The sequence below is a fragment of the Zootoca vivipara genome, chromosome 7 (genome assembly GCF_965207765.1).
Source record: "Zootoca vivipara chromosome 7, rZooViv2.hap1.1, whole genome shotgun sequence".
In the NCBI taxonomy this organism is placed as follows: Eukaryota; Metazoa; Chordata; class Lepidosauria; order Squamata; family Lacertidae; genus Zootoca; species Zootoca vivipara.
Genome location: NC_142590.1, coordinates 57495116 through 57515000, shown reverse-complemented (window position 1 = coordinate 57515000; position 19885 = coordinate 57495116). Strand labels below are relative to the sequence as shown.

Genomic DNA, 19885 nt, shown 5'->3' with positions numbered 1-19885 from the left:
TTAATACTTACTCAGATAACAATGCGGAGTGTTAGGCACCCATTTTTTTCCACCAATGTATTTAAACTTAGATGATCCTTTCAAAGAATAGCCACCATAGCACTGAACAATAACTTCATCCCCAGGATAATAGTATTCTTTTCCCCCATGTTTTATTATTCCATTAGAGATATGGAGTTTAGCAATGTCTGGGGATGATCTAACTGAAAACAAACAATGATCATAAATAATAAAGTAACACAAAAGTCCACATAGAAATAATATTATTTTTCCAAAATCTTTCATACTGCATGAGGCTTTTTCTACTCCTTTGTTATGCACCAATATGCTATCTGGTGATATTTTTCTAGAAAAAGAGGTGCCAGAACACACCATGAGCACCTCCTTCATTCTCTTTGAAATGCAATGCTGCCCACCTGAGAGGTGCTGGAACTGAGTTCTGGTGAGTTCTGGCTGGGGGAAAAAGTCCTGATGCTATCTGAGCCAGGGTGTTGAGATTTGATTAATCACCAAAATAGCTTTGTTGCTGCTTCCTCCTGTGGTGTGGCTAGACTCTTAGGTCATGGTTGCAAAGCTGTGTGTGATGCATCAAAATATTGATTACAGTGGTACCTCTTCTTACATTCACCTTGGGTTATATATCCTTCAGGATATGTACGCGGCAAACCCGGAAGTATTTTTCCAGGTTTCACCGCACATGCATGTGCTGAAGAGAAGCACTCTACCGTGCTGTGCGCAAGCACAGAAGCAGTCCCTCTGGGTGCAGAAACCTTGGGATCTGACTGGAGCTCTGGAACAGATCCCGACTGCAACCAGAAGTACCACAGTACTAGTTTGTGGATCCTTGTTGTTGTTTAGTCATTTAGTCGTGTCCGACTCTTTGTGACCCCATGGACTAGAGCATGTCAGGCACTCCTGTCTTCCACTGCCTCCCGCAGCTTGGCCAGACTCATGTTGGTGGTTTTGAGAACACTGTCCAACAATCTCATCCTCTGTTGTCCCCTTCTCCTAGTGCCCTCAATCTTTCCCAACATCAGGGTCTTTTCCAGGGAGTCTTCTCTTCTCATGAGGTTCCAGGGAGTCTTCTCTTCTCATGAGGTTCTTTTCCATGGGACTCTCAAGAGTCTCCTCCAGCACCATAATTCAAAAACATCAATTCTTCGGCGATCAGCCTTCTTTATAGTCCAGCTCTCACTTCCATACATCACTACTGGGAAAACCATAGCTTTAACTATACGGACCTTTGTCGGCAAGGTGATTTCTCTGTTTTTTAAGATGCTATCTGGGTTTGTCATTGATTTTCTCCCAAGAAGCAGGCGTCTTTTAATTTCGTGACTGCTGTCACCATCTGCAGTGATCATGGAACCCAAGAAAGAAAAATCTCTCACTGCCTCCATTTCTTCCCCTTCTATTTGCCAGGAGGTGATGGGACCAGTGGCCATGATCTTAATTTTTTTGATGTTGAGCTTCAGACCATATTTTGGGATCTCCTCTTTCACCCTCATTAAGAGGTTCTTTAATTCCTCCTCACTTTCTGCCATCAAGGTTGTGTCATCAGCATATCTGAGGTTGTTGATATTTCTTCTGGCAATCTTAATTCTGGTTTGGGATTCATCCATGATGAATTCTGCATATAAGTTAAACAAGCAGGGAGACAATATACAGCCTTGTTGTACTGCTTTCCCAATTTTGAACCAATCAGTTATTCCATGTCCAGTTCTAACTGTAGCTTCTTGACCCACATAGAGATTTCTCAGGAGACAGATGAGGTGATCAGGCACTCCCATTTCTTTAACAACTTGCCATAGTTTGCTGTGGTCGACACAGTCAAATGCTTTTGCGTAGTCAGTGAAGCAGAAGTAGATATTTTTCTGGAACTCTCTAGCTTTCTCCATAATCCAGTGCATGTTTGCAATTTGGTCTCTGCTTCCTCTGCCTCTTCGAAATCCAGCTTGCACTTCTGGGAATTCTCGGTCCACATACTGTTTAAGCCTGCCTTGTAGAATTTTAAGCATAACCTTGCTAGCGTGTGAATCCTTAGTAGCGTGTGGATCCTCAGGAGAGGTAAATGGTGTGTGTGTGTGTGAGAGAGAGAGAGACAGAGAGAGAGAGAGAGAGAGAGACCCAGCATCACCCTCTCTTTACTTGTCCCAACAATTCACAAGCTAGCTATTGAGCAAGACACACAGCATTCAGCTTTGCAACTATGGCCTAAACACCATCATTTTAGCTTCATGCCATTCCACATTACGAGGAATGAGAGAATTCAACAGTTGCAGTTTATATTTGAAGCTACACTGGACATTGTGTTACCCGAAATTACTATTATTTTTACTTTGCCCCATTGTTTCTAGACTTTGCTTTGCAAATAAGGTAAAACAATGTACATTTACATCCATCAAGTAGTGCATTACTGCATCGCCTCTTCCATAAACATTTAGCACAATACTGTCAAAGGAAGCAGCACTATGTTAATATTAGTACAGTAGCAGTATCATTTATTATTTGTTTATTTATCAAATTTATATCCCTCCTTTTCTCCTGAAAGGAGCCCAGGTAATAGCTTCCCTGCAAAGAAACCCAGAAGTGAATGAGATGAGATGCACTCTATATTAGAGAAAAGGCCTGTGGATAAAAATATATCATTCACTATTTCATTTTATTAAGGAGATAATGTTTTAATATTAGAACATTAGCAGGGGAAAGCAAACTATTAAATTATTCACTATAATGGCTTGTAGTCAATGCAGCACTAAGGTGAATGTTCCATCAGTTCATGGATTTATCCTTGTGCAACTGACAGTTCTCCTGTTCCTGCAAAATCTCTTCTGTGGGTTTCACTATCCCTTTGGAGCTATAGGGATGGTGCAAGCCATACATGGAAGGAGGAGATGGGTGAAATCTCCTTACACTAGTATAAAAACTAGTTGACTACCACCCATTACATTTTCACTGCTTTTCTCCCTTTTCGATAACACTAGAAAAGGGGTCCCCAAACGTACCCGGATTTGGGCTGGAGCGCAAGCACATACTATTTCCGGCCGACTTCTGGGTCAAAAAGGCACCGGAAATAGCTGGTGCACATGCGCACGAGCCTCCTCCGGCCCGGAAGTGCACCGGAATTGCCGGGGGCTGCATAAATGAGCCTCGTGGGCTGCATGCGGCCCATGGCCTTAGTTTGGGGAACCCTGCACTAGAACATATAACACTTAGAAGCTGTTGCAGTGAAGCTGAATGCTGGAGTATTCAGAACCTTATTCACACAACATATAAACTATGGAACTCTCCTGCCCCCCCCAAGAGGCAGTGATGACCACCAAGTTGGATGGCTTTAAGAGATTTAGACAAATTAATGGAAGATAAAACTATCAGGTGCTATTAGCCATGATGGATATGATCTGTCTCCATGATCGGAGACTGTATACTTCTGAATACTAGTTGTTGGAAAGCACACAAGGGGTGGGTGCTCTTGTGCTTGGGTGTCCTGGCTTGCATGCTTCCCATAGGCATCTGGTTGGTCACTATAAGAATATGATGCTGGGTGGGGGTGTGTGTCATTCATCTTCTCTAGCAGGATGCTCTTATATTTATTTATTTATTTATTAAATTCAGCACAACTGATCAATAGTTATGGTTTTGTAAAACCAGTGAAAATAAGCCCTTTCTTCCCTTAGTATGCTATACACACAAAAAGCAAAAGCCTGCCAATTTGTTCTCTGACAGCTGGCTGTGGGACTTATTGTCCTCAAGCAATATAAATAGGAAAATGATTTTATTCCTCATCAAATAAAATATACTCCTTCTAGTTGCTCTGAAACTACATATTAAGGGGAAGGGATTTAAAGCCCAGGTAAAAAGAAAGAATGGTGGGGTGTAAGAACTGAATAGCTTCAGGAAGTGTTCAGACAAGGTTTGGGTCCAGGTTGCCTATCTCTGATTTAGACAATTGGGAAATAGTATCTGTCTTGAACATGGTATTAGAAGCAGAGTGCCATCTAACCTACAGTTGCTGTGAAAAGGCAAACTCTATGATGAGGATTAGAAAAAAGGATGAAAAATGAAACTGCCTATTGCATGCCTTTATATAAATCTATGGTGCAGCAACACTTTGAATATTGTGTACAGTTGTGCTTACTGCAATGCAAAAGAGCAGTATTGTAGAGCTGGAAATGATGCATAAAAGCGAAAGCAAAATTATGAATGGATTGGAGCAACTCTTTGTGGAAAGGGTATAATATTTAGGGCATTTTAATTAGGAAAAAAAGATAAGGGGGGGGTCATTATAGAGGTATATAAACTTATTCAAGAAAATGGATACGGGAATATTTTTCTCCCCTTCTCATAGTATACTAGAGTCCAGGGTCATCTAATCAATCTGAATAGGAGATTCAGGACTGACGAAACAAAGCTCTTCACGCAACACAGTTAAACTATGTAATACATTACTGTACTACAAAATGTAGTTATGGAAGCCAACTTTGGACAGTTTTGAAAAGGGATTAGATACTTGTAATCTGATGGAGAATAAGGCTATCAAGGTCTATATGATACAGTCATAATTGTTATATATCAGCAGCAACATGCCTCTAAATACCAATTGCTGGGGTCATGAATAGGAGAGTGCAATAGCACCATGTCCTGAGTGAGGGCTTCCCATAGGTATTTGGTAGACCACTGTGTGAACAGAATGCTGGACTAGAAGAGCCTTTGCTGGGCTCAGTTTATTCCCTGGGGGCGGACCCAAGAAAAGCCCATTGGTTGGTTGCCCCCGCCCCGGGAATCCCCGGGTCCAGGCCTGCCAGCCAAAGGCCAATCTGCAAGCAGGCCCACAGTCCTCCCCAGCTGACTGCTGGATCACTGACCAGGCCCGTGGCCAGGCTGCAATGCCGTCTGACCATTTAAAGTAAGTGGACTTGTCTAACCTAGTAGGGCTTTTAAGTTTTTATCTTCTTTATCAACAGACGTCAATACCACAGAGCTGAATTTATACATACAGAAACAAAGTTGTATAGGGGGATCCCACTGATTGTAGCCTTTGCATTCTGCTTTCATCTCCATGGTTTCATCAGGAAAAGAATACTTTTTATCACACTGCACAGAAATGATACTTCCAAGTTTATAATGAGGTTGTGGTGGATGTACACTTCCTTTTAGAATTCCTGGAGCACCACAAATATCTTGAGAAACTATAACAAGAAAAATAAAACCACAATATATATAAAATAATGTCTACATCATTTTAGCCTTGCTTTTATAAGTTCATAGTAGGATTCCAGGTATTACCATAATATCACATACCTGAATTTTGGGTAATCTATGAAAGTAAGTCACAAAATGCAGTTTTACTACTAATTGCTTCATGGCCAAGTCATGCAAATCCCATTCCTGTGACATCATCAAAAGTAACTTCTGTTCTCTGAGTATTTTCTGAGCAGTCACACATTGGCAAGCTTGTAAAATAGCCACTTGACTGGTTGTGGTAAGCACAGCTCACAGGTAACCAGGCTAAGAAACTTCATCAGGCAGCTTCTTTCTTTTTGGGCACAAATGACTAACAAAAATCAACGGAGAGGGCCCCCAAATATATGTAACAAAAGACAAAGTAACCGATGGGGAACTACCTTCATAGACGACAGCCATAGATCCCCTTTAGTACATCATTTTGCTTTTTTATATTACTTTCTTAAAAACATGGTGCAAAATGTTAACATTTGTTTGATAATATTGTTATAGGTTGGTAGGTGCTATAATTTAATTAAGCTTTGCATGTTAAAACTGTGTATCAGACCCCCAAGTGTTAGAATGTAATCAAGAATGTAATCGTAAAACAAGTCTAAGTTGCATGTTAGATATTTCTAACCTTCTGAAATTAGCATTTATGAAATGCTAATTATGTAAGGCAAACTTCCTAAATTGTATATTAGACATTTCTAAAGCCTAGGAGATCAACATGTGTCATTTAATTAAGTCATTTAATTTCTTTTTGAGGTGTTAGCCTGGGGCACCCTTATATCGTAGAGTCAGGTTGTTTATTTGTACAAATAAACCAAATATCATAAAGACATCCCAGGCTCCACTGTGCTTCATTTTCCAAAAGGAAACACAGACCCTAGATAAGTGTCTGGTACTCCTTTGACTCTGGCACTGCTGTGGAGACTGGCAATGGTATTTAACAATGTTATAATATGTACAAATATAAAGTCACAATAATATGACATCTCATTTGTTTCTTCCGTAAGCTCTTAACCATTTGAATTCAACCAAATGGTTGAATATTACAAAGGACTGTAATAAAAACGGGATTCCAATATTAAAAAATAAATTTTGAAAAGCTTCATAAGATAATGTAATTTAAACATTCAAATTCAAAACTGCAATCCAACAGGGAAGAATTTAGACTCCTCCGCAAGGAGTAAGTATACCAGTATGTTGCTGCTGATCAAAATTTGGCTGAGGTCTTACAAAACAGAGGACCATCTATGAATGATTCTCCGTTCTGATTCTGATGAAATATGAAATGAGATTCAATCCTGGAAATCTTGTCAGTTTATAATCTGTATTGTTTGCAGAACTTCTTTCTTTTATAAATAGTGGCCACAGCTTTGAGAATCTATTTCTATTTTATAATTTTGTTCTCATATGTTCAAGTTCTAATAATTATTATCTGTGATATCTTTCATATGAATTCTCATGACTTTGGCTTTTGTTATAAATAACTAACATACCTCTGTGTGACTAGTGAGGCTAAATAATCACTCTTTAAACTATGTGTTTCAACATACTTCTTTGCATGCCTGCATTTCGGAATGTGCACGCCCTAGGCATAAATGTCGTTTTAAATGGCTTCTTATTGTTGAATGCAGAAACATAGATGCTAATATTTTTGTTTTTAAATAATTCTTACTCTTTTTGCAGGATGGTGCTTTAGGGATCCAAGTATTGTTCGCCACACATCGAATGATATAACTTCCGATCATGAAGTATCCAATTTCACATTCAAATGTAATATTGCTGCCAAAGGTATAGTAATCTTTAAACTCACTTATCTTCTTTACTCCATCTTGAACTACTGGATCTGCACATATAATCACTGAAAGCAGAAATAATATTAAAAATCAAAATCCCTTAAAAACAGAACCCTTACATTCCTACGTTATTACAAGATATTTTTCTGCTGAACTTTACTAAAAATTAATATATTCCGTCATCAATCTAGAAGATCTTTGAAAATGAGACTATAAATGCTTTTCTGTGAGACTGCATAGAACACATGATGAAAAAAGGCTCCTGCTATCTTAAGGCCTCTTCCTACAGGTATTTTCCTGTTTGAGGAATACCCATTATTTTAGTAATGGCTGCTGCAAATCAAAGGTCTCCAAAACTAGTCCCATCTGCTGAACTAATCCTTAGAAGGATCCAAATATATTTCCTCCAATTAGCACTTAAACGTACTGTATTCCTAGCAATCAAACAGTTCATGGGGAAATTATGTCTCCAACAAGCACTGCTATGTATCAGTGGCTATACCGCAGCACTTGTGTGAATCAAAAGAGATGGAAGACATTATCACACAATCCACATTTTCAAACTTTCTTTCAGAAGGAAAATACAGCCCTCTCTGAAGCACAGCAAAATCATCTGTGCCATACCAGTAGAAGTACATACTGGTGGAAATTATTCACTTTGTTAATGGGCAAGAGTTATCTTTCCTGCTTTTAGACTAACAGGGACTAAACCATAAACAGATAATTTAAAATGGAGCATTGTTATGTTTTTAATATGAAGTAGTGCTTTACGCAGGTGGCACTGTGGGTTAAACTGCAGAGCCTAGGGCTTGCCGATCAGAAGGTCGGCGGTTCGGATCCCCACGACGCGGTGAGCTTCTGTTGTTCAGTCCCAGCTTCTGCCAACCTAGCAGTTTGAAAGCACGCAGTGCAAGTAGATAAATAGGTACTGCTCCGGGGGGGAAGGTAAATGGTGTTTCCGTGTGCTTCTCTGGTTTGCCAGAAGCGGCTTAGTCATGCTGGCCCACATGACCCGGAAGCTGTATGCTGGCTCCCTCGGCCAGTAAAGCAAGATGAGCACTGCAATCCCAGAGTCGTCCGCAACTGGACCTAATTTACCTAAAGATAAAAGGGTCCCTTTCCCTTTACCGCTTTACTGTACTTCTCACTACCAAAAGATTCTATCTCAGAAAGTGAGTAGAAAAAACAGACCTTTATGAAAAGTATTATAACATCCTACCTCCACCCAGAGAAGAAAAATCTGTGTTAATTGGACCAGTTTACTCTTCTCTAGTGGGTATGTATCCAGCCACTGAATGTATAATGATAATTGGGTAGGCATTACAAATGGGAATGATGCCACCCATTCTGTATGAAAAAATACCTGACTTTGTTTTACTGCAAGGAGTATGTGCGATAGACATACTCCTATACACTCAAATCCTGAGGAACATCCTTGTTTTCTGTGATTCAGCAATCACCCATTAATGAACCAGGAAGTTAATGCTTTAGCCTTTTCCCAAATATCAATAATTTCTATGATTTCATTCATTGGTTAAAATTGTAAAAGTCAAGTGCCAGAAGGCTTTTTACAACAACAACAAAAAGTAGACAAAATAAGAGCCTGGACATTTTGCCGTTTATCTCAAATTCTTAAAAAATGTAAGGTGGGAAAGGGATGCAACAATACAGCAGAACCTCCTGACAAGTCAACAGGTTTTGTTTTTTATAATCATCATGAAGGAAAAACTGGTATATATTAAAAAAAACAACCTTGGCATTTTGGGGGTTTACTGCTCCACAGTGGTCTATTAGTCTTATCAACATCACAGTATATAATAGGTTCTCCAATGAGTGAGTAAGTCTCCTTGCAGCTGTATTTGATCACTATTCCATAAGGATAAGGAGGTGCAGTTCCGTTATGGGATCCACCAGGAATGTTTGGAGGCTTTATACATACAACTCCTAAAAGAAAATCGAATAATTCAGCAAAATGGTAAAACTGTCAACAGCATACTGTTGAAAACTCCCAAACATACCATGTAACAACTTCTATTTTAAATACATTTATTTAGAAGTGATAAATACCTATTCGATTCCTCAGTTAAATTTATTTCTTTATTTTACCCAAAATGAACAAAATCATAATAAGAGAGGCTCACATTTTGGCAGCAGGGTATTACCATTGGTTGTGATTCTGAGAGTCATTCTCTGTGGTGTTGCACATACAGGAACACATCTGCAGTTCTGTGCAGACAGGAAGACTTTTTGGAAGTACTGAAATACACTCAATATCCTGGCTTATTTTCCTGTTAGATTAATAGAAAGTAAGCCAGAAGTTGCTGCTTCTTATGTTAACAGAGAACTCTGCCTTAATACAAGCCAGGATCTTCATACTGAAATTGATGCACAACCAGGGGAGGAGGAGAAGAGGGAGAGGAGAAGACGCTTGGGTCAAGCGCTCATTCCCACCTTCATAGAATGATTGTCAGAACTGCACTATTAATTTTCTGCAGTCGATGTTCCTTATTGTACAATCCTATGCATAGCTACTTGAAAAGTAAGCTCAAGATAAATGTGCACATTTAAGTGTATTTAAACCTAACCTTTGTTATTACACCACATTTTAAGTCACACTGAATCTGCCTTTTACCATCATGGAACTCAAGATAGAACGAATAGGGTAAGTACATATACTATCCAAGCACTGAGCAGATTCCAGACCAGTTGAGCTTTCTATATAATAATAGCTGCACATGCAAATATTCTGTTTTATACTTTTTCATGAATGAAGAGTGCTATTACTGCGGGGAATATCTATTTAGATCTCTATATGTAACCCTACTAACCACGTACACTAACCTTTACATGCAATCTGAATCCTATTCCTTATGGAAACATAGGGACGATGTGAAGATAACTCATGACACCAGAACCTTGGTGGACTGGTGCCTGATGCATTGGTGGACTGGTGCCATCATGCATTCTGGAATATAGCCTCCTTTGTGTTCCCTACCCACCTGGCCCCAATGTAATCCTCATCTCAACCGAATGCTACATGACATTTTGTACATACTCTCAACAAAGGTTTAAAATAACAATGTTAAGTGTGTCCTCTTTCCTTACATGAGCAACAATAATGGAGCAGGACCCTTTGTCTTATCAAATCAATTGATCCTCTATGGGGGGATTTTTGGCTGGGAAAGTTGCCCATAAATGTGGACTAAAGAAGAAAGTAATTTGTGGAGTAAAGAAGAAAGTAATTTGTGGAGTGCTAGAACGTAACCCTTGTGTAGGTGGGGAGTCGCCTGTACAGCCAGCAGCACTTACCTTCTTCAAATGCCTTCTGTATGCCTTTGGGTGTATCTGTATATACACAAAGTTCTCCCTGCTTTTTACCTCTTATCTGATTTCACCTACAGTGGAACCTCGGTTTATGAACACCTCGGTTTACGAATTTTCGGTTTCCGAACGCCGCGGACCCATCTGGAACAGATTAATTCACTTTCCATTACTTTCAATGGGAATGTTCGCTTCAGTTTATGAACGCTTCAGTTTATGAACAGACCTCCGGAACCAATTACACCCATGCTTTGGGTTAAGTACGCTTCAGGTTGAGTACTCCGCGGACCGTCTGGAACAGATTAATCCACTTTCCATTACTTTCAATGGGAAAGTTCGCTTCAGTTTATGAACGCTTCAGTTTATGAACAGACTTCTGGAACCAATTGTGTTCATAAACCGAGGTACCACTGTATTCTTAGAAGTTTTTAGCAAATTCTTTTGTGAAATTTTCTAGACTGCGATCTGCCATAGCCACTTTGAGAGCTTTTTGTTTTATAATCAAGCTGTGTAAATTTTATGAAATTAAAATATTCTTACCATAGTCTCTGTCAGTTAAATGCTTATAAGGACAAAAGCCATTTACAATTGACGAGACATTATTTCTTTACTCCTGGCTGAATTAATATTACCTAAACCCAATCTTGGAGGTTGGTGTTGTTTAAATAGCTTAAGAAAGTGCAAACCAGAAAGTTATCAGTAAGAAGCAGGGCGGGATTCAATTACCTCTGGGTGCTCAACATTCCGTGTAATTTAGATATGTGTTGATTAGTCTAAACTTAGAGACCTCATTTAGACATCTACAATAGCATTTTAAATAAGAAATCTGTAAACCCTATAACTAACATTTTTTATTTTATTTGTATTGTATGCATAACATACTACATTTTGAAAATGCTTGAGGAATTCATTCTTTGCAAATTCCAGTACCTAACTTGCTGGATTCACAACTTGCAGACTAATGCAAGGAATCAGAATAAAGTTGTCCTTCAGATTTCGCACTCCAAAATTTCAGGTGTAATTTTTGATTTTTTAAAAAAAGCACGAAAACACAACATATATAAAATATGTTTAGAAAGCCGGAATTAAGATTGCCGGAAGAAATATCAACAACCTCAGATATGCTGATGACACAACCTTGATGGCAGAAAGTGAGGAGGAATTAAAGAACCTTTTAATGAGGGTGAAAGAGGAGATCCCAAAATATGGTCTTAAGCTCAACATCAAAAAAAATAAGATCATGGCGACTGGTCCCATCACCTCCTGGCAAACAGAAGGAGAAGAAATGGAGGCAGTGAGTGATTTTACTTTCTTGGGCTCCTTGATCACTGCAGATGGTGACAGCAGTCACGAAATTAAAAGACGCCTGCTTCTTGGGAGAAAATCAATGACAAACCTAGATGGCATCTTAAAAAACAGAGACATCACCGTGCCAACAAAGGTCCGTACAGTTAAAGCTATGGTTTTCCCAGTAGTGATGTACGGAAGTGAGAGCTGGACCATAAAGAAGGCTGATCGCCGAAGAATTGATGCTTTTGATTTATGGTGCTGGAGGAGACTCTTGAGAGTCCCATGGACTGCAAGAAGATCAAACCTATCCATTCTGAAGGAAATCAGCCCTGAGTGCTCCCTGGAAGGACAGATCGTGAAGCTGAGGCTCCAATACTTTGGCCACCTCATGAGAAGAGAAGACTCCCTGGAAAAGACCCTGATGTTGGGAAAGATTGAGGGCACAAGGAGAAGGGGACAACAGAGGACGATATGGTTGGACAGTGTTCTCGAAGCTACGAACATAAGTTTGACCAAACTGCGGGAGGCAGTGGAAGACAGGAGTGCCTGGTGTGCTCTGGTCCATGGTGTCACGAAGAGTCGGACATTACTAAACGACTAAACAACAACAACATGTTTAGAAATGTATGATTCGTTCCTGTATTCTTTTGACTGAATTATTTAATATGAGCTTTTTAAGGATAATCTATGTTGTAATTTTATTTATTAAAATTAAGAAAAATATACAAAAACCAGAAAAAGTAATGCATCTTTTTGTGAGAATATACATGCTTCAATACTGTATGTATTTCCATGTGGCTCTTTTAAATTAGCAGGTTACTATGGAAATGAGACAGAACAGATTTATGAATACCGTAGCTGTGGAACAAACACAGAATAGGAACTAACTAATTTGCTTATTTTAATGTCCATGTTTACTAAATTTTAAGGAAAATTCATAGCCCAATTGTCCCACTGAGTTCAATATAGGGCTTTCTCCTAAGGAAGTGTTCATAGGAATGCAGCCTTCAGGTGCAATCCTCTATATCCCTACCTGGGTACAAACCTCCACTGAACACAGTGAAACAGACTTCCAAGAAAACAACTGTGCTGTTAATCACAAAAAATATCACTCCAAATTTGTAAATAATTTACACTACTTACGCACACAACGTGGAGGTGGATTACTCCAGCGAACATCACTTCCATATTCCTCACATGTGTTCCAACGTTTCCCAATCATTTTGTATCTGAATGTACAGGATAAAAAATCCAACCAAGTGATGCTCAAGCCATATAAATCAGAAGTACAGTTGGTAGGCAGTTCATAGAGTGGTGCTGTTCAGGTCTACTCCAATCTAGATAAGGTCTTACTGCGCTTAAAATATCAAGATTGCAGCTGGGAGGTACTGCCCGATCTAGCCCTGATTCTTCATGTTTTCTAAGCTTATGATAATTTTAAAATCTCTTGCTAATTATGCTGTTTTAAAAGTGCATTTTATATTGAACTTTTTTTACTGTTTTCTTCTAAAATGTTTAAGAAAAAATAGTTAACTTCGCTGTGTTGAACGTGCATTCTGCAGTTAACCTCTTTTATACAGTAATGTATTATTTCGAAATTTTTAGGATTATATTTAAGTTTCCTGTTAATTATGCTGCTTTGAATGTATCCTAGATGTTTATCAGTAATGTTTTATTCTCTCTGTGTGTATGAAACTATCAATTTTTAATTGTTTTTTAATTATTTTCTCCCTTTGTTTTTAATTGTTTTTATTTTTATCTGCAAGCCACTTTGTCCCTTCCCAGGGTAAAAGGCATGGTATACATATATAAAAATGAAATTTATACTGATTATGATGATGATGACAATAATAATAATAATAATAATAATAATAATAATAATAATAATAATAATGGGACGCAGGTGGCACTGTTGGTTAAACCACAGAGCCTAGGGCTTGCTGATCAGTAGGTCGGCGGTTCGAATCCCTGCAACAGGGTGAGTTCCCGTTGCTCGGTCCCAGCTCCTGCCAACCTAGCAGTTCGAAAGCACCTCAAAGTGCAAGTAGATAAATAGGGACCGCTACAGCGGGAAGGTAAACGGCGTTTCCGTGTGCTGCTCTGGTTCGCCAGAAACGGCTTAGTCATGCTGGCCACATGACCCGGAAGCTGTACGCCGGCTCCCTCGGCCAATAATGCGAGATAAGCGCGCAACCCCAGAGTCGGTCACGACTGGACCTAATGGTCAGGGGTCCCTTTACCTTTACCTTTAATAATAATATATTTAAATTCTCCTCCTGAACTTAACTGATTGCATCTTCAGTTACAAAGTACTGCCAATTTTAGTAGTTTCTGAAAAAACAATTAAGAGCAAAAGTACTGGTATATTGGAAATGTTATTGGTGGCCTTTAATGGTGTTCCCTTACCCTAGAAAACACACATATGTAATACTTGCTCCAGAGATGTATGCTGGATTAAATGAGAAAATACTTCCATCTTTTATTGGTGCTGGACTCTCACATGTTTTTGCTGAAAAGAAACATTTTGGAATTAAACATACAAAACCAGGGGAAAAAACAAACAGTATTTTTGACAGGTCTGGTGTTAATAAGAGGAGGACAGTTTTGACAAATTGCATTAATAACATGAAGGAAATCAAACTATATCTAAGATAATGCATAAAATAATATAGTAACATACAAGATCTCTTTATGTCCACAGTTCACAATCCTAGCAAATATCCTTTTTAAAACCAAACATTATTCTGAATATATTTGCCAGGATCATTAACTACACATAAAAGATATTGTAATGTCAATGATCACCATGCGAGAGATCTTCAAAGTGCCATACTTTGTTATTTTACATTTTCCTTCACATATTTTAACAAAACTGTTCAAACAGCCCCTCATTGCTCTTTTCAACTGTTGAAGTACACCATCTTAAACTCTTATGAAAGCACAGATCAGCACATGCAATGAGTAAACAAACCAATCTCTTGCACACCTTGAATAAGAATTTTGTGTTTCTGGATGCCTTTCCAGTGGAAGTGGGCATCACTCATATTTATTTAATCTTCCACAGAAGATTAGTACAAATAAAAAAGTGCTAGTACTGCACTATCACCTGGGTAGAAGAGACAAGGTTGCCCTACTGGAAGACAAGGTCCAGCAGCTTCAGGCCCGTGTATCTACGCTCCAGAGAATTAAAGAGCTGGAGCTTTTCTTGGATGCAGCAGAGCACACTGTCTGCACCAAGGAGGAGATAGGGGACATCCCTGAGGAGGAGGTCAGTTCCCCAACACAGGACCCAGATGTATGGAGGAACATGACTCATAGAAGTAGAAGGCCCAGGGATCTCTCTGAGTGTTTAGAACTTCACAACCGATTTGAAGTGCTCTCCCTTAACATGGAAGACGAGGAACAGACTCCATTTGAAGATCTCTCCCTCATCACAGTCGATCAGGAATATGAAGACGAGCAGAAAAGTCAGTCCTCTGGGAATATGTAGGTAACCTTGGAAGGGACAGCACGTGGAAGAATCCCGACCAAGCCTATGAAGAGATGTGTAGTGGTGATAGGGGATTCCCTACTGAGGGGTACAGAAGCAGTGATCTGTGGGCCTGACAAGATGTCTCGAGAGGTGTGCTGTCTTCCCGAGGCCAAGATCAAAGATGTAACAGAACGGCTGCAAGGAATCATAAAACCCACTGACAAATACCCCTTCCTTTTGGTGTATGTGAGAACCAATGACACTGCAAGCCATAGCCTACAGAAGATCAAAAGTGATTATGAGGCTCTGGGCAGGAAGTTGAAGCAATTAAATGCACAAATTGTCATCTCATCTGTCCTGCCAGTTGAACGACATGGCCCAGGGAGAGAGGGGAAAATAGGGGAAGTGAACAACTGGCTTCGCAAATGGTGCAAACAGGAACGGTTTGGATTCTTAGATCACAGCCTGCAGTTTCTTGAAGATGGACTTCTGGCAAGTGATGGGCTGCACCTCAAAAAGTTGGGAGGAATGTTTTTGCCATGAAACTCAAAAACCTCATCAGGAGGGCTTTAAACTGACTTATGTGGGGGAGGGAGACAGTGGTCCTGAAGGTAGGAGTCTATCAAGTTCTGAAGATGATCATCCAAATGTCTAGGACCAAATGGAGCAAACAGCACGTAGACCTAGTGGTGAGAGGAAAATATCCTTAAATAAGAGACATGGGGGAATGATCAATGGTCTTCAATGTCTGTATACTAATGCACAGAGCATGGGAAATAAACAAGATGAACTTGAGCTCTTGGTACAGCAAACTAAATACGACATAATAGGCATCACTGAAACCTGGTGGGATGAGTCTTATGATTGGAATGTAGAAATAGAGGGATACAATCTATTTCAGAGAATTAGACCAAACAGGAAAGGAGGAGTAGTAGTGTTATATGTCAGGGATGTGTATACCTGTGAAGAGATCCAGGATTTAAAACTTCAAAGCCAAATTGAGAGTATCTAGGTCAAAATTAAGGGAGAGAAAAATAACAGTGATCTCATTGTGGGAGTTTACTATAGATCCCCAAGCCAAACTGAGGACACAGATGATGCCTTCCTGGAACAGATGACCAGGCATTCAAAAGGAAGTGAGATAGTAGTAATGGGGGATTTCAACTATCCTGATATTTGTTGGATGTCAAACTCATCCAAGAGCATAAGGTCGAACAGATTCCTCACTGGCCTTGCAGACAATTTCATTGTCCAGAAAGTGGGAGAAGCAACAAGAGGATCAGCCATTTTAGATCTGGTCCTAACCAATAGTGATGACCTGGTTAGTGGGGTAGAAGTGGCAGGATCATTAGGTGGGGGTGATCATGCTCTTCTGGAGTTTATTATTCAGCAGAAAGGAGCAACCAAGCATACTAAGACTCAAATCCTAGACTTTAAGAAAGCCGACTTCAGAAAACTTAGGGAAACGCTGGGTGAAATCCCATGGACAGAAATACTAAAAGGGGAGGGAGTTCATGATGGTTGGGAGTTTGTTAAAAGGGAGATATTAAAAGCACAACTTCAGGCAATACCAATGGGACGGAAACATGGAAGGTGCCTAAAGAAGCCAGGGTGGCTATCTAAAGAACTTTTAACTGAATTAAAATTTAAAAGGGATATGTACCAAAAATGGGAAAAGGGAGAAATCACCAGAGAGGAATTCAAACATATAGCCAGCACATGTAGAGACAAAGTCAGAAAAGCTAAAGCACAGAATGAACTCAGGCTTGCTAGAGAGGTTAAAAGCAACAAAAAGGGCTTTTATGGGTATGTCCGTAGCAAAAGGAAGAACAAGGAAACAGTGGGGTCACTTACAGGAGAAGATGGTGAAATGCGAACAGGGGACAGAGGAAGGGCAGAACTCCTCAATGCCTTCTTTGCCTCAGTCTTCTCCAAAAAAGAAAACAATGCCCGACCTGAAAAATATGGAGCAGATGATTCAGCAGGGGAAACAAAGCCCAGAATAAGTAAGGAGGTAGTACAAGAATACTTGGCTAGTTTAGATGTATTCAAGTCTCCAGGGCCAGATGAATTACATCCAAGAGTATTAAAAGAACTGGCAGAGGTGATTTCAGAACCACTGGCAATAATCTTTGAGAATTCCTGGAGAACAGGTGAAGTCCCAGCAGACTGGAGGAGGGCAAATGTTGTCCCTATTTTCAAAAAGGGGGAAAGCGAGGACCCAAACAATTACCGCCCAGTCAGCCTGACATCAATACCAGGAAAGATTCTAGAGCAGATCATTAAGCAAATGGTCTGTGAGCACCTAGAAAGAAACTCTGTGATCACTAAAAGTCAGCATGGGTTTCTGAAAAATAAGTCATATCAGACTAATCTGATCTCATTTTTGACAAAATTACAAGCCTGGTAGATAAAGGGAACGCTGTGGATGTAGCCTATCTTGATTTCAGCCAGGCCTTTGACAAGGTGCCCCATGATATTCTTGTAAAGAAGCTGGTAAAATGCGGGATAGACAATGCTACCATTCAGTGGATTTGTAACTGGCTTACTGACCGAACCCAAAGGGTGCTTGTCCATGGCTCCTCCTCATCCTGGAGAGTAGTGACTAGTGGGATGCCACAGGGTTCTGTCTTGAGCCCAGTCTTATTCAACATCTTTATCAATGACTTGGATGATGGGCTTGAGGGCATCCTGAGCAAGTTTGCACATGACACCAAACTGGGAGGGGGACAGGATCACACTTCAAAATGACCTTAACAGATTAGACAACTGGGCCAAAGCAAACAAGATGAATTTTAACAAGGAGAAATGTAAAGTTCTACACTTAGGCAAAAAAAATGAAAGGCACAAATACAGGATGGGAGACACCTGGCTTGAGAGCAGTACATGTGAAAAGGATCTAGGAGTCTTGGTAGACCACAAACTTGACATGAGTCAACAGTGTGATGCAGCAGCTAAAAAAGCCAATGCAATTATGGGCTGCATCAATAGGAGTATAGCGTCTAGATCAAGGGAAGTAATAGTACCACTGTATTCTGTTCTGGTCAGACCTCACCTGGAGTACTGTGCCCAGTTCTGGGCACCATAGTTCAAGAAGGATACAGACAAGCTGGAATGTGTCCAGAAGAGGGCAACCAAAATGGTCAAAGGCCTGAAAACGATGCCTTATGAGGAACGGCTTAGGGAGCTGGGTATGTTTAGCCTGGAGAAGAGAAGGTTAAGGGGTGATATGATAGCCATCTTCAAATATATAAAAGGATGTCATATAGAGGAGGGAGAAATGTTGTTTTCTGCTGCTCCAGAGAAGCGGACACGGAGCAATGGATTCAAACTACAAGAAAGAAGATTCCACCTAAACATTAGGAAGAACTTCCCGACAGTAAGAGCTGTTCGGCAGTGGAATTTGCTACCAAGGAGTGTGGTGGAGTCTCCTTCTTTGGAGGTCTTTAAGCAGAGGCTTGACAGGCATATGTCAAGAATGCTTTGATGGTGTTTCCTGCTTGGCAGGGGGTTGGACTGGATGGTCCTTGTGGTCTCTTCCAACTCTATGATTCTATGAGGTGCTGCATGTTGTGAAGAGGATGCTCTGTGTGAATTATCCTGCCACAGAGTTACAGCATAGTTGTAACAGATGCCACAAAATTACTTAGCATCAGGTATTTTAAAAACTTTGCATAAGATCTTTGCAGGAATGCTTTGATGGTGTTTCCTGCTTGGCAGGGGGTTGGACTGGATGGCCCTTGTGGTCTCTTCCAACTCTATGATTCTATGATTCTATGATCTGGGATGTTTGCTTCTTTCATGTCTACAAGACTGCAACTTGCTATTCTTGACAAATTCAAAATCAATATATTTATTCTTCTCTTGCCTGGCTGCCTCATCATGCAAAACTCAGCATAGTTTAAGGTGGTTATGCAGTTAGATTTTTGTCAGAAATAGCACTTGCCTTCTTACTGCAAAAGCAGTTATTTGTATAGTCAGTGTGCTGTAGGGGTTGGAGTGTGGAGCTAGGATTAGGCAGGTCAAAGTTCAAATCTTCTTTCAGACATGAAGCTCAACGGGTGACTTAAGGACAGTCACTGTCTCTCAGCCTAACCTAAATCCATAGGATTCGTTGGATAAAATAGAAGGTGAAGAAAACCATGTCTGAAGAAAAATACATACCATATGATATTCTGAGCTCTTTGAAGGGTTAAATGTAAATGTATCAAATCAAACAGCTGCACCATTTACAGTCCCTAGCTCAAACATGTTTCAAACTGAGTCATATGGCTACTTTTTATTTCCCTGTTCACCAAACCACTAATATGTCTTTGTGGCCAAAACCAAAAAACATTTCATCTTAATAATGTCCAAGGACCTGCATGTTCTGGGGACTTTATCTTTTTAAAAACAAAGTCTGGTTTGTCTTTGCTCATAAATATCTGCAAATCATTACAATAAATCAAAAGCAAAAGATGATGTACCTTTACAGAACTTTGCAAGCGGTGACCACTTCAGATTTTTACCACAGGTAATAGTATTCAAGATGCCAGGAACTTGTTCAAATGCTGCCTTACATACAAAGTGTACTACCATCCCAATAGGAAACAATACTGATGTTCCAAACTCATATTTTAGTTTAGCTCTAGTTCGCTTTGGTCGAAAGGGGCAGATTTTTGCAAACAAAAAGCAATATAACAACTTATGACACCATGTTAGAAACTAGAATGATGCAAATGTAAGAATGTTTACAGACTGCCTACATCCTGCCTGTTTTAAACCATGTACACACACA

The 19885-nt window shown here is 39.8% G+C and overlaps 1 protein-coding gene across 1 annotated transcript in view; it reads right to left on the bottom strand.

Moving 5' to 3' along the window:
* LOC118078875 (membrane cofactor protein-like) overlaps positions 1-19885 on the bottom strand; it is a 41750-nt gene that overhangs the window by 14435 nt on the left and 7430 nt on the right. The window contains exons 3-8 of the mRNA XM_088673395.1: positions 14043-14145; positions 12780-12865; positions 8778-8969; positions 6905-7090; positions 4995-5186; positions 12-203 (exon numbers count right to left, since the gene is read on the bottom strand). Coding sequence (XP_088529521.1) covers positions 12-203; positions 4995-5186; positions 6905-7090; positions 8778-8969; positions 12780-12865; positions 14043-14145 — 951 coding nt within the window. The remainder of the gene's footprint in view (positions 1-11; positions 204-4994; positions 5187-6904; positions 7091-8777; positions 8970-12779; positions 12866-14042; positions 14146-19885) is intronic.